This window comes from Impatiens glandulifera, chromosome 3 (genome assembly GCF_907164915.1).
Source record: "Impatiens glandulifera chromosome 3, dImpGla2.1, whole genome shotgun sequence".
NCBI classification, from domain to species: domain Eukaryota; kingdom Viridiplantae; phylum Streptophyta; class Magnoliopsida; order Ericales; family Balsaminaceae; genus Impatiens; species Impatiens glandulifera.
The window spans coordinates 14,036,905-14,050,791 of record NC_061864.1 but is presented as its reverse complement, the minus strand read 5'-3'; the positions used below and the strand labels follow the sequence as shown (position 1 = coordinate 14,050,791).

Here is a 13,887-nt window from a genome sequence, read left to right as displayed (position 1 = left end):
AAACTGTTCATCAACTCCTTTCAGTAATGCTTTGACATTTTTATGCTCTTCAATTGAGCCACGAATACTCTCAGATATTTTAGTCTTTATGAACATCATACTGAGACGATTAGATCGATCCCATCGTTCATGAAGAAGTAAATCATCCGTAGTACTCTCATCATCAATGATTGGCTCATCTTTCCTTATAGCATCATCAATGTCTAAACATCCCAAATGAAGCAAAATCCTTTCTTTCCAGATCTTATAATTATCACCCACAAGTTCGGGAATCTCACACTTGATATCAGTAACAGTACCAGGTATCATAACTGTAAAATTCAATTATACATGTTTAAAATAAGTTGAGGCAAATAAACAAAATCATGTTTACCAATGTAAATCATGCTTAAATTAAAATATATCTAATGACATAAAACTTGCCTGTGGGCTAAAGATTCAATTCAGTCAGATACATTCATAACCTTATGATAAAACTATCAAATCATTCATTTTCTTAACTCCTGTGGGTAATTAAAAAAATATATAACATGATATTTCATCCCAATTAATCACATACAAATAATAGAAATTCCTGTGGGATAAAATCTATTATATTAATGAAATTAATTACAATAATGTTAATATGATTCCAAACAATTATTTTTCAGCCTAACTAAAGATGTTGTGGCTATTCTTTAATTAGCTAAATCAATCGAATCATTTGACATTTTAATTCACAATAACATTTATAAAATATACTCAAATTATAAATAACGTGAATCAACCATAATAATTAAATGAACGAAACTTTCTTGAATTAGTGCAGAAATATTATAAATAAGTTTCATTAACAAAGAAGGCAGAAGTTTTTAAGGCTCTGATACCAAATGTAGAATTTATATACTTAATGATCTAACAACTCTTTTATTTAGATCTAATGCGGAAAAATAATTTAAACTTACCTCCAGCCATTCTTCTTGATACTTTAAAGTTTCGATCTTCTAAAACCGATTTATCTCTTATCGATGGTGTTTTTCTTAGATGAGATAATGGCCTTAGGGACCTTAACACTATATTTATAATCCCTCTCTTTCCATCAAAGAGACCTTAATGGTAGTTACTAGTTAGTGGGTAGTTATTCCAATTATTAAACTTTAATTTATTAATTAAACCATTTAATTCCAACATATATTGGATTAGAGTTAACCCCGATCAAGTCCTCTTTGGCTGTTCCTAATTGGACTACTTTCTAGCTTCTTTCATTATTAAAAACACATGTATTTTCTTGTCTTTATTGAGTGATGGGTCATTTTTGTTTGATGTGGGTAACATTGTTATGTATAAACTTATAAAACCAGTTTTATCATGATCAGGGCACAGAAAACGAGTACCAGTCACCAAACATGAATGGAATGTTTGGAAACTGTTTGAAGTCTTGGAGAGTTTTCAAGTAGACCCGAGAATGGGAGGAGGAAGAAGCTTGGAGGGACATGGTAAGGTATTTTCAATAATTTATGTATCTATTTGGTGTTTTTATCCTTGCTGGAATTTAACCAAGTTATAAGGCAAACATCAATTTGACCTTACTGAAAATTCATACATAGAGATTTTCACATAGGAAAAAGGTCATTTTTTCTTGTAATTTGGTACAACAATCATACATTTGTAAACAGACAAGATAAATTGTCATTTTAAAAACACAGACTATGTGGTCAAGATGAAATTTGTTTTCCATTCTATCTCCTTCTTTCAAATAAACTGGTACACAAGTTCAAATCAGACCGTAAACAAAAGCCATGGAATTAGATTTAGCTTCAAAGAATATATTTTTCAGGATCTTTTAACATTGTTCATATCTTCAAGAAATGATTTAATCTTCATAAATTTACTCCTGCAACATTTGAGTAATTCAGTGAGTCCCCATGTATTATTTTGTTTTAAGAGATAATAATTCTGGGTTGATTGCTTGAGCTCATTCATTATTCAAGCTGGCATGCTTCAAATTAAGAGGCTCATAAGAATTATTGATCCTTGTATTAATAATAATATAATTTGTATCTGCAAAATCATAAAAGGAGGATTATATTTTAAATGAGTAGCATTAAAATGCCCACGTTTCGGATCAATTGTCACATTGGAAGAAATATTTTCATATTCTGGAAGATTTTTCAGCTTCTGTAGATGGAGAAGGAAGAAAGACTAAATATATGGATGAAAAGTCATATAGTCTCTATGGGGCCTTCTTCTTGAAGGTTCCATATCTCCTCATTTCTTTATTTCTCTTCAATTCCTTGTATGTTAAATTTTAGACCAAATGATTCTAGTTAAAAAAATAATGCTAGTTTCTCCAAAATTAAACTCTTTTTAAAAAAACTTACACGTTATATGTGTCATATTTTGAGATCAAGATCTCACAAAATTTCAAACCCATTGACCATTCTGCTACTAGACTACTAACTAGTGTTATATGTATAACATAAATGTTGTTACATATGCTAGTCATTAACTCCACATATTATCATAAGCTAAGTGCAACACTCAAGGTATGTTAAGGTAGAGAGAACATAAATTAATTAGAAAAACCCTAAGAGTTCATATGGTGCCCTTTACTGGTTTTATTTTAATATGAGAATATATAATAATGATGGAAACACCGGTGCTCTGTCCATGCTCGCGTGTTTGGATTCTGCATCTGCTTATAAATCTTTTAACATTGTTCATCTCTGCAAGAAATGATTTATTATTTGTTGTATGCACATGTTTTACGAATTTGGATATGGATTTGGTATTTGCTGGTATATTTGTATTGAGAATCATCAGAAAGAAGAGGTGGATGAATTCCTTATAATTAACTGTCTGAAAATTGTATGGTGACATTTAATATAAGTTTTATTAGGAAGGGTGTTATGAATTTCCACATCAATATGTTAGAATCTTAATCGTATGGATATATTGGATTAGAGTTAGTCCCGATCAAGGCCTCTTTGGTCGTCCCTAATTTAATTATCACATTTTCCTTCAATTTTCTAGCTTCTTTCATTATTAAAAACACATGTATTTTCTTGTCTTTATTGAGGGATGAGTATTTTTTGTTTGATTTGTCTAACATTGTTATCTATAAACTTATAGAGAAAACCAATTTAATCATGATCAGATATGTGGGTACAGAAAGGGTACAGAAAACGAGTATCAGTCACCAAACATGAATGGAATGTTTGGAAACTGCTTGAAAGTCTTGGAGAGTTTTCGAGTAGACCCGAGAGTGGGAGGAGGAATGAGCTTGGAGGGACATGGTAATGTATTTTTCTTGATCTTTTTTCAATAGTTTAAGTATCTATTTAGTCTTTTTATCCTTGCTGGAATTTAACCAAGTTATAAGGCAAACATTAATTTGCACCTTACTGAAAATCCATACATAGAGATTTTCACATAGCAAAAAGGTCAATTTTTTCTTGAAGGGTGTCCATAATTGAAAACAAATGCTAAGCATAACATAGAAATAAAATAAACAAAGTTTACAAGATATTATCAATTACTGCAGAAATTTTATATAGGTATACAAGTATCACAATTGTCTCTTGCATAATATGTGTTTATATATATGCGTACAAGTACCGCAGTAAATGGTTAAATTTATGAATATTATTGATTAGAACTAAATTTAAGGTTTATGAATTGTTGATGCTTCTACATTTGTAGTTGATTTGAAGATCAGGTGCCCCAAATTTTCACATGTATTGCCATATAATGTTATTAGCAATTCAATCACGAATTTAAAATAGATCAAGGTAGGTTCTTTGTTAACAAAAAGAAGAAAAAAAAATCTAGATGGATAATATACTTTTTTCTTTTGGAAAACTAGTTCTTGACATGTCATTATTTTAATTTGCATATATAAAAAAAATGTTTTTGTGTATAAATCTTGACTTGCACAGTGATAAATTCCTATATTGATGTATTTATTGGTTAAGTTTAAGAATATATATTACTATTATTGGATTTTTTGTGGTTCTATGATGGTTGGTATAGATTTGGGGTGCTGGTAAAGGTTAATGGTTTCCTGTAACAAGAATAGTAAGAGTTAACACTCTTTTAGCAGGTGATTTTAATCGAAAGGGTGATAATGAGTTAATAGTTCTCACAATATTGATATATTAGAAACTTAATCCTATGAATATAATGGATTAGAACAGTGAAAAAAGTGTTATCTGTTGGTCTGGTTGGTGTATAAGTGTAAACCGTTGTTCTTTGTTGATTTTTTTGCAACAGTTAGAAACTCAATTTGAGAAAAAGGTAAAAATTGTGAGAACATATAAAGGTTCAGAATTTATAAGTAATCCTTTTCTAAATCAAAAGATCTTACATCTTGCACTTCCAAAATGCCTCTTAAGCTCTGACCCTTTTCGATTTTGGTTTCACTCACCTTATTAACAGACTTCATGAAGTCTGGGATTATTGTATCTAGAGAGAGAGACTAGCATATGATCTTGACAATGACAGAATTATTGTATCGAGAGAGATGTTGTCTTTCACGATCATATCTTTCCTTTTGATAAAAAGGGGAAAATGGGATAAACAAACATTTTCTGCTTTTGACAAACAAAATCATTCATTACCTTCTGAATATGAAGATACACAAAATCAATCAGTTCCATTTTCTGTTTCAGATTTGGTGTTTGCTGGTATTGAGAATCAGAAAAATAACTGTTGGTGCTTCCTAGGCCTGTCAAGCCCATTAGTTGTTCCTAATTCGCAGTAGATATTGATTCTTGGAGTTTATATTTGATTAATTTGGAGTCTAATTAATACTTGAAATCCGTAGTAGATAGTAGTTTGTATATCTTCCTATAACTCTCTGCATTCATGGAACAAAATTTAGATGATTAGCTCGCAACCTTTAATTTTCAAAGTCAAAACATATAGATAAGAAGATATAAATGGTCACTATTTTGAGCCACTTTAAAATAGCAATCTTGTGAACCATTAAAACTCAAATATGTAATTAAATGGAAATCAGTTGCAATAAGAACCTCAATATATAATAGTATCCCAATTCACCTCATCATAAACTTTTGCTAAGATCGGTTTTAAATGAGGAAACTTGTAAATTTCTTGATTAAAGATCATTGAGATTGAAAATGTGAAAATTCAGATGTGCCTATTTGGCTTTTAATCGGATATTTATATTATATTAAAATATTATAATAGTCCTTATATTTTATCGGTACATGTAAAATGGTACATGTAAAATGAATATAAACTAATTATTTTTTTACATTATTTTACAGAACTCTTTTCGTTTTATGAGTAAGGATTTTAACCACAATTTTATACACCACCATATTGCAGCAAGAAAGCGGTCTAAAGTTTTGAATAATATATTTATATTAATATATATAACAAATTACATGCATTACACATATTACCTTTTATAACAAATTACTTCAGATTTAATTCATTGGAGAGTTATAGATAGAAAATAATTAATAATAAAATATAACACTTACTTTTGTATTATTAATAGTTGACTAATATTTGAAGTCTCTGTGATCCTAAATTAGGATTCATTGAGTGATGCTTGAATATTTGGGTATTTATTGAAAGTTTTGATTGATGCGATTAATATGATTAATATGACAGAACTAGGGGTGAAAAAATTATCGATATTATAGGTATATCGAAAATACCGTACCGTAATATATCGAAAATATCGATTTTTAAGGTATACCGAAAAAGGCAAGGTATGGTACCGATATCGAAATTATTGGTACGGTAAAAATATGCGTTTTTTAAAATTTTGGTATATCGAGATATACCGAAATACCTAAATAGTATTTATAAATTAAAATATATATAATATTTATAAAGAAATAATTAAATAAATTTGATATTAATTTAATTATAGAAATATAATTTTTGAGTAATATCAAAATTTAATTATACTGAACTATTATTTAATATATGGCATCTCTACCTTACTGATGAGATTTATTTTTTTTAAATTAATATGTTTTTTAGGTATAAAGGTATATTATTGATACTGTACCGAAATTAAGATATACCGGAATCAATGTAATGTAATGTATGAATTTTTTGTATACCGAAATTAAGGTATGCTGGAATCAAGGTAATGTAATGTATGAATTTTTTGTATACCGAAATTAAAGTATACCGAAATCAAGGTAACGTACAAGTATGAATTTTTTGTATACCGAAATTTTCGTTAAAGTATAAGGTATGGATAAAACATTAAGGTATAACGTACCAACCCACCCCTAGACAGAACTACATAATTTGGTTACTATCCCAATTATTTTTTGGTGGATTATCTGGTAGAAGAGAAATCATCGAATTTTTATTTATTGTAATCGTCCAATTCGTATACTATTAATATGATGCTTTCTGATATTCATTCCGGAAAGTCGATAGAGTTCGTCGGGGAGTTAATCGTTATTCTCGAGGATTTACGAGCTCGATAACTTATTCAGTAACGTTTTTTATTTTAATTATTTTTGTTTTTTATTTTTTATTTTAATTTATTTTCTCTTCCTGTCATGTTTTTTTAGTTGTGCTCAAACAATTTTAATCATTTTTAATATACATGGACCTTTTTCAAAAAAAAATTAAAAATAAAATATAAGACAATTGAAATTATTTTTAACTAAGAGTTGATAACCAAAATCAAAAAATATTTTGCCAAATAATTATTAATCATCTATATATATATGGGAAATAGTGAGAAATTCGTATAAATTATGAGAAGATAATTATAAGAGGACATTCATATGAAAAAAATTAAATCAAATAACTTATTATTAAAAATATGTAAAATAATTTAGATCCTATAATTTTGTCTCCTTTACTACTAAGAAGATGATAACATTGACTCTAAAAATGATCATCGATGCAATCGAAAATGAAAATAACATTTCAGTCACAATTAAGAGTATTATTCGAGATGAAAATTTTGATCGGACTATCATTAACTTGTATGTACTGTATTAATTTCTAAATCATGTGATTATTAATATAAAAAAGCAATCTTATTTGAGGAATTCAAACCATTCATGAATATCATTAACTTGACTCTCTTTGGGATGAAAACGGACCCGCTGAGCAGTGGAGTAGTCATCTTCGAATCCGATTTTCATTTTAATACTCGACATCAACCCGACATGTATCTGTATTTATATTCTTATCCCCGATTCGTCGGGTACCCGATTTCCGACAGATACCTCATTACCCGATTAAAGTGTAAAATTATATTTATTATTTTTTAAATGTACTAAATATTAAAAATATATTATATTTTAATTAACACGTTTAAACTAAAATAATAAAAAACTATTATAAATTAAATTTAATATTTTAACTAATATGTTACTACAAAATCTAATTGACAAAAAAATATTAATAAATATTTTATATCAAAACAATAAATAATTAATCATCCATACTACACAATATAAATTCATCCGTACTACATAATATAAATTCATCCATATTACAAAATATAAACAAATAAAAAACAGAGGATAGACATAATATTTAATTAAACACAAAAATGTCAAGTTTGTTGCTGTTAAAATGAAAGAAGAAGCTATAGAGATTAAATATTAAGTTAATAAATAAGTATAAGATTATAAAAGTTGAAAAACAATATCGAAAATTTTAAAACACAAATAAAAATATTATTTACTTGCATAGTATACATGCATAATATAATATGTTGAAAAATATAACAACTTTTATGTTATGGAAGACTTGTAGTTATAAAAAACACTAAAAAGAATGTTAAAAATAGAAATTGAAATAAGGTTAAAAGAAGATGAAAAATGAAAAGTAAAGATTAAGAGTATGGATGGCAACGAGTACCCTACCTGTCGAATAGTTAAGTATTCATCTCCGAACCTGATTTAAATTTACTACCCGAACCCGACGGTTATCCGATCCTGACAGGTACCCCATTACCCGATTAAAAAATAAATTATAAGATTATATATTTTGAAGAAAAAAAATATAAATAATTTTAAAATTAATAATATCAAAATATTAAAAATACAAATAAAAATATTACTTACCTATTTATTTGGTAGATATTTGAGAAGATAAATTAGAGTAAAAAATAAAATTAAATGAAAGTTGAAAATAAATTAAAAGATTAAATATGAAGAATAATGAAAGTATGTAATATATTGATATTAAAGTAAGTTGAAGATCAATATTTATGTAGAAAATATTTTCTTAGTAATATAAAAAATTTAAAGATGGAGTGGAGTGTATTTGTGATGATATTTAAAGCGTAGCACCTAAATAATGATGTATTTATGAGATACATATACTTGAAATGATAAAGAATTTGAAAAGCCATATTATGTTTCAATAAAAAAAAAATACTTTTAATATTAATAAAATCGAGTATCGAGTTTCACACAATTCACATCCTCGACCACGTACCCACCCCAACCGAGTACTTTCTCCCTCTCCCCATGCCTGATCCGAACCCGACTATCGAGTACCTACATCTATCGGGTATACGAGTACCTACTGTCATTCAAATAAAGAGTCATGGGTACTCTCTCCCTCTCTCCATGCCATTCTAATTAAGAGTCGTGACTCATGAAAGGGAAACATTTATTACAAATGATGTTGGTTTGACTTATAAAGGGTGGTTTTGGGTAAAGAAAAAATAAATAATATATTTATTATAATGATAATTAAGATTGGAATTAAAAAAATTATTTTTTGTCTTTGTCTCTTTATGTATACTTCAAATCCTCATCTCTGCAATCCACGAAATATCCTAAACACCTATAATCTTGAGGTCTTCTTTGGTTTCTATAAATTACTATTGCAAGTACAAGTACCAAACTCCTATTTCTCAACCTTGGTTAGTTTCAAACACGTCCCATGCCCCTCTCCTCCTTCTCCACCACCAAAACCAGCAAACAAATTCGAAAATTCAAATCAAATTTATTGTTTACATGGAATTTAAAATTTGTTCGCAACAACGAGAAGAACACATTCAACTAATTACATTTTATTTCATTGGTTTACAATTACATTAATCCATATTACACAACTTCTAACTAGTTCTAAAATCTGATTTCATCTTATACAATTATTCCACCTACCATAAAACTTGAAGGTTTTGTACCATCACCACCGCCACAACCTGAAACCCTTTTTCCTACACCATCAAATCTTTGACCATTGGTGTCCAGATGAACAAGCAATCGATGCAGCTGATGGAGTTGAAGGTTGGGATATGTTTGGGGTTCGATTCATGAGTTGAGCGAGCGCTTTATTCTCTAAAAAAACATCCATACAATATCGAAAATCGAAAGTGAGAGTCTTTTAATCACAAATAAACAAAATAAGGCCACATACACCAAAACATTAACTTTGCATTATACCTGAAATAAATGTTTTGCCTGAGTTGGATCCTACAGCTCAAAACACTTCCCACCATAGTTGTAGTTCTATATAAACCATTGTAGACGTAAACTTCTTTAGAAGTTACGCTTACATAGTATTTGAATCTTCGCATCATGACAAGAAGAAGACGGCCAAAGACGTTCATTCAAATTTTGAGAGAACAGACAGAAATAGGAGACAGAAGAAGAAGAGACTGCGGCGGAATGAAAAAAAAAATTGTTAGGGTTATTGTCAAGTTTTCTTTTGGGCCTATATGTGCTTTTATAAATAAAACAGTAAGTATAAAATATAATTTTAACCAAAGTTTTTTAAAATTTTACAGTTTTATCAATGATTTGTTAAAGGGTCAAATAAACAAAAATAATGTACCTACTTTAATAAATAAATTAATAGGTACAATCCTAATAAAATTAAATATATAAAAGGCTATCATTGCAAATTAAAAATAATCTAATATTGAAAAAAAAATGGATAGTAATTCTCAAAAATTTCATTATACAACTAAATTGTTTTCTTTTTTGTTGTCATAATGATATAATTGTATAAATATAATAAAAATAAAAAACATTTCAAAGATTTTTTTTAGAACGTTTTGAGTAAAGATATGATTATTACATTAATAGACTCTATTATACATACAACTGATAGGAAATAATGAGGGGTTCAAGAGGTTTAAGCCCACCAACACTGCCCGACAAACAAAAAGAATTGCGATTTACTACGTAGTCGCTTATTTAGATATTTTTTTAATAATAAAAAGGTGATAGAAATCCATCACTTTAAACAAAATCAATTTAATTAACTATCTATTCCACAAATTAATATAAAATTTGGCAAAACCTCGTTTATTCATTAATATGCTCTCACAACTCTCTGTTATAATTGGTTTGATATTTTAAAATTTTTAAAAAAAATATATACAATTGGTTTGATATTTTAAAATTTGAAGAGAACATATATGTATCAAAATTAAATGAATATAAAAAAAACTTTTTAAATAAAAAGAAAAGAATAAACACTCTCAAGTAATTAGAAAAATTATCTAATATAAAATTTGAATAACTACTAAATAGATAAGTTTGATTAACCCAAATCTTTCCTAATCAAATTATCAATATCAAACTTATCTAAAATGAAAAAATAAATTTGAATAAAGGAATATAAAATTATGTCATGGTACAAAACATATATTTTATTTTAATTATATCATTTATTATATCTTCATCACAAAGTTGATATATATATATATTATTTTATTTTGATCTTATTTACAAAAATAAAATAAATAAATTATTAATTAATTACTTATTATTTTAAAATTTATTAAATTAATTTAAATATTATTTCGTTTTTAACTATTTAAATTTATTATATTATACTATTATTATTAAAATTTTATTTTAATCTTATAGAAGAAAAATATGTAATATAATTAATTTTTCATTCATAATTTATCCTTTTAATATTTATTATATTGATTTCAATTTAAATAAATTTCTTTTAATAATTAAAATTACATATTTAAAAAAACTTAATTTATCTTCCCATTACTATTAAATAACATGTCTACAAGCTACTCTAAATAATATTTTATTTTACAATAAATCAATAATATTTTTTCTACCTAAAAAGTTATATAAAAAAATTATTTACTATAATTTTAAATAAGATTATGTGAATATATTTATTATATATATATATATATATATATATATATATATATATATATATATATATATTACTAAATAGATTTCAATATTTGACTCTATTATAATATTTTAAATATTTCAAACAATAACTAATAAATGTGATATAATTTATAATTATATTAAACTTTTTTATAAAACTAAAATATAAAATATTGAATAAAACCATGTTAAAGTTATTGACTTAAATATTTCTGAGTATCCGAAAATCTAATCAATGTTTTAGAATGAAATTTATCAACCAAACACTCATTTTGTTCTTTTTCTCATTCATGAGTATAAAACAAACAAAGTACCTCAGTTTAGTTTAAATAATTATATTTTAATAATTAAAATTATATTTTAAAATATACTTAATATATTTTTTCTGTATAATAATTAATTTATCCTACACTTTGTGTTTCTCATCATTTTCAAGTTTATGTATGTTTTTTTTGTGACAAAAGAGATGATGAGGTTTATGTACGAACAGTGGCGGACTCAGAAATATTTTCTCGGAGGGGCCAAATACATAATAACGTGCATTTTTTGGCTATCAAATAAATGCATTTTTTAATTAAAATTTTACTCAATAATTACATAAAAATACTAATAAGCACAATTACTAAATTATTCTTGTCCATGAGTCGGTACAAAAGAAGACAAATATCTTCATTACATTGCCTATACCAATCAATCAATTCAAGAAAATTTTCTTTATTTGATGAACTACTTGACTCATCATGTCCTCGAAAAGGTAATCATTGCCTCAATAGAAAGCGTGTTACATCAAATATTGTCGTTAAACATGTGTGATAATTTATTTCTATATCACGACCATGTGTACGTAAAACGTTTCTCACGTTATGTTTTTGATCTTAAAATGATTCAAATTGAATTCTAGTTTCATTATGACAACTATTTGAAGTTCTCATATGACGATTGAATCTTTTTAATGTTCTTTTCCAATTTTTGTACTCATCTCCTATAAATGTATCATCTACGTTTTCTCTATTTAAAAGTTTGAAAAGATAACACCAAAAACAAAATGATGCATCTTTTGATATGCTATATTCTAACCATGTATATTTGATCAGTAACATTAGACTCATTAGTAGGCTCATTAATTGATTGAGAAGACTCATGTTGGTCATGTGATGTAGAAGTACAAATTCGTTTATAGAACATCTTAATTATTCTATATCCTACATAAAATAAATGATTAAAAATAAATATGTGTCACAACCCCTAAATAAAATCTAACAAATACATTTATTTGTTGAAATAATTTAAAATTAAGAAATATAAAATAATATTTTATCCTTATATTTATATAAATAGTTATTTTACCCTTATAAGTAATTTGTATTATTAATTATATTAAAATTAATAAAATATATATATAAATAAACTATAATATAAATATAGTTTTAAAATAAATAATAATATTATATGATTTTCATTATTTTATATATAATTCTTTATATTTTAACTTATATAAATAAATGTTATTTATATATTAATTAAAATTTATGTATTATTATAAATATTGTATTTTAGAAAATATTTTTTTGTATAAAATAAAATATTAATAATAATTATTTTAATAAAATTATATTTAAAATTAGAATACTATAATTATGAATTAGTTTTTTTTATTAATTTTTATAAAAGGAAGGGTTAGTTTATTATAAATATTAGAAAATAATGTTTGTATAAAATAAAAATTTTATAAAAAGAAGTGTGAGGTTATAATTAAAGAAATGTTAGATGCAGGATTTGAGCACCTCTACTATACATTTCAGCTTCAAAACCACTTGAGCAAAACCTTTATATTAAACATATATATATATAATATCTTAAAAGTTTTATCCTGGTTGGGGGAGGCCCGGCCCCCCAAGGCCCCCTTGTAGGTCCGCCACTGTGTACGAATCTCAATCTCGTAAACTTTCATTTATTAAATCTACACTCTTGTTATGTATTCAACTATTATATTGTGTCTTGAAGATGATGTGGCAAATTAATATATGTGATTTGCATGAAACACTAAGATTTATAGGGACGTTGAAGTTGTTAACATGAGAAAAAATAACTGATGAGATGGTCAGAATCTGGAAGAGAAGACACATTCAATAATTGTGTTGTGTCTTGTAGATGATAAAATCATCGAGGTATTAGAGGACGAGAAGATTATTTGTGTTATACAGTGGAGAGTCTATATGGTCACCAGAAATTGTTGAAGCAATGTTTATTCATCCTACCAATATACATAATTATTTAGAAGACCATCATCTGCAATATGAAGTTATTTACATAATTATGATACAATAAAGTTTGTATGAAATTAAGGGGAAAAACGCAAATAAAATGTTTGGTTTTAGAGAAATATTATCTCTATACTAATTTGATATATTTAAAATGGTTCTTTTAATTTTAATATGTTTGATATATTATTTGAATTTCAATGTCACTACAAAAAAAGGTTAAAAGGTAACTTTACAATTTTCCACTTAAATTACATTAAAAAGGGATTTTCCAATTTTTATAACAACATTATATATATATATATATATATATATATATATATATATATATATATATATATATATATATATTTGTCACTAATTTTGCAAATTTGTAGAAATTGGATGGTATTTTGAAGTGATGATCTTTACAACTCTATTGGCATTTACAATTCTTGTGTGTTTGATTTTTGTGTTAATTCTAAATTTAATGATGAGATTATATTTGAATATAAGTTGTGTTAGATAAAGTGATAAAT

The 13,887-nt window shown here is 26.1% G+C and overlaps 1 protein-coding gene and 1 long non-coding RNA gene across 8 annotated transcripts in view; one reads left to right on the top strand and one right to left on the bottom strand.

Annotated features, from left to right (window-relative positions):
* The window catches only part of LOC124931814, a 36,942-nt gene that overhangs the window by 11,706 nt on the left and 11,349 nt on the right, over positions 1–13,887 (top strand). For 3 of the 7 annotated variants that reach the window (XM_047472381.1, XM_047472382.1, XM_047472385.1), the window contains exons 3-4: positions 1,356–1,480; positions 3,137–3,509. The exons of 2 other annotated variants lie outside the window; for them this stretch is intronic. In XM_047472381.1, coding sequence (XP_047328337.1) covers positions 1,356–1,436 — 81 coding nt within the window. In that variant the 3' untranslated portion in view covers positions 1,437–1,480; positions 3,137–3,509. Of the gene's footprint in view, positions 1–1,355; positions 1,484–3,136; positions 3,510–13,887 lie in introns of those variants that run through there. 2 more of the 7 variants (XR_007098716.1, XR_007098717.1) reach the window with 1 other exon arrangement.
* On the bottom strand, positions 8,998–9,633 carry LOC124931819. Its single transcript, XR_007098721.1, has 2 exons — positions 9,399–9,633; positions 8,998–9,293 (listed from the first exon to the last, which is right to left on the bottom strand). It is a non-coding gene; the product is annotated as an uncharacterized LOC124931819 (long non-coding RNA).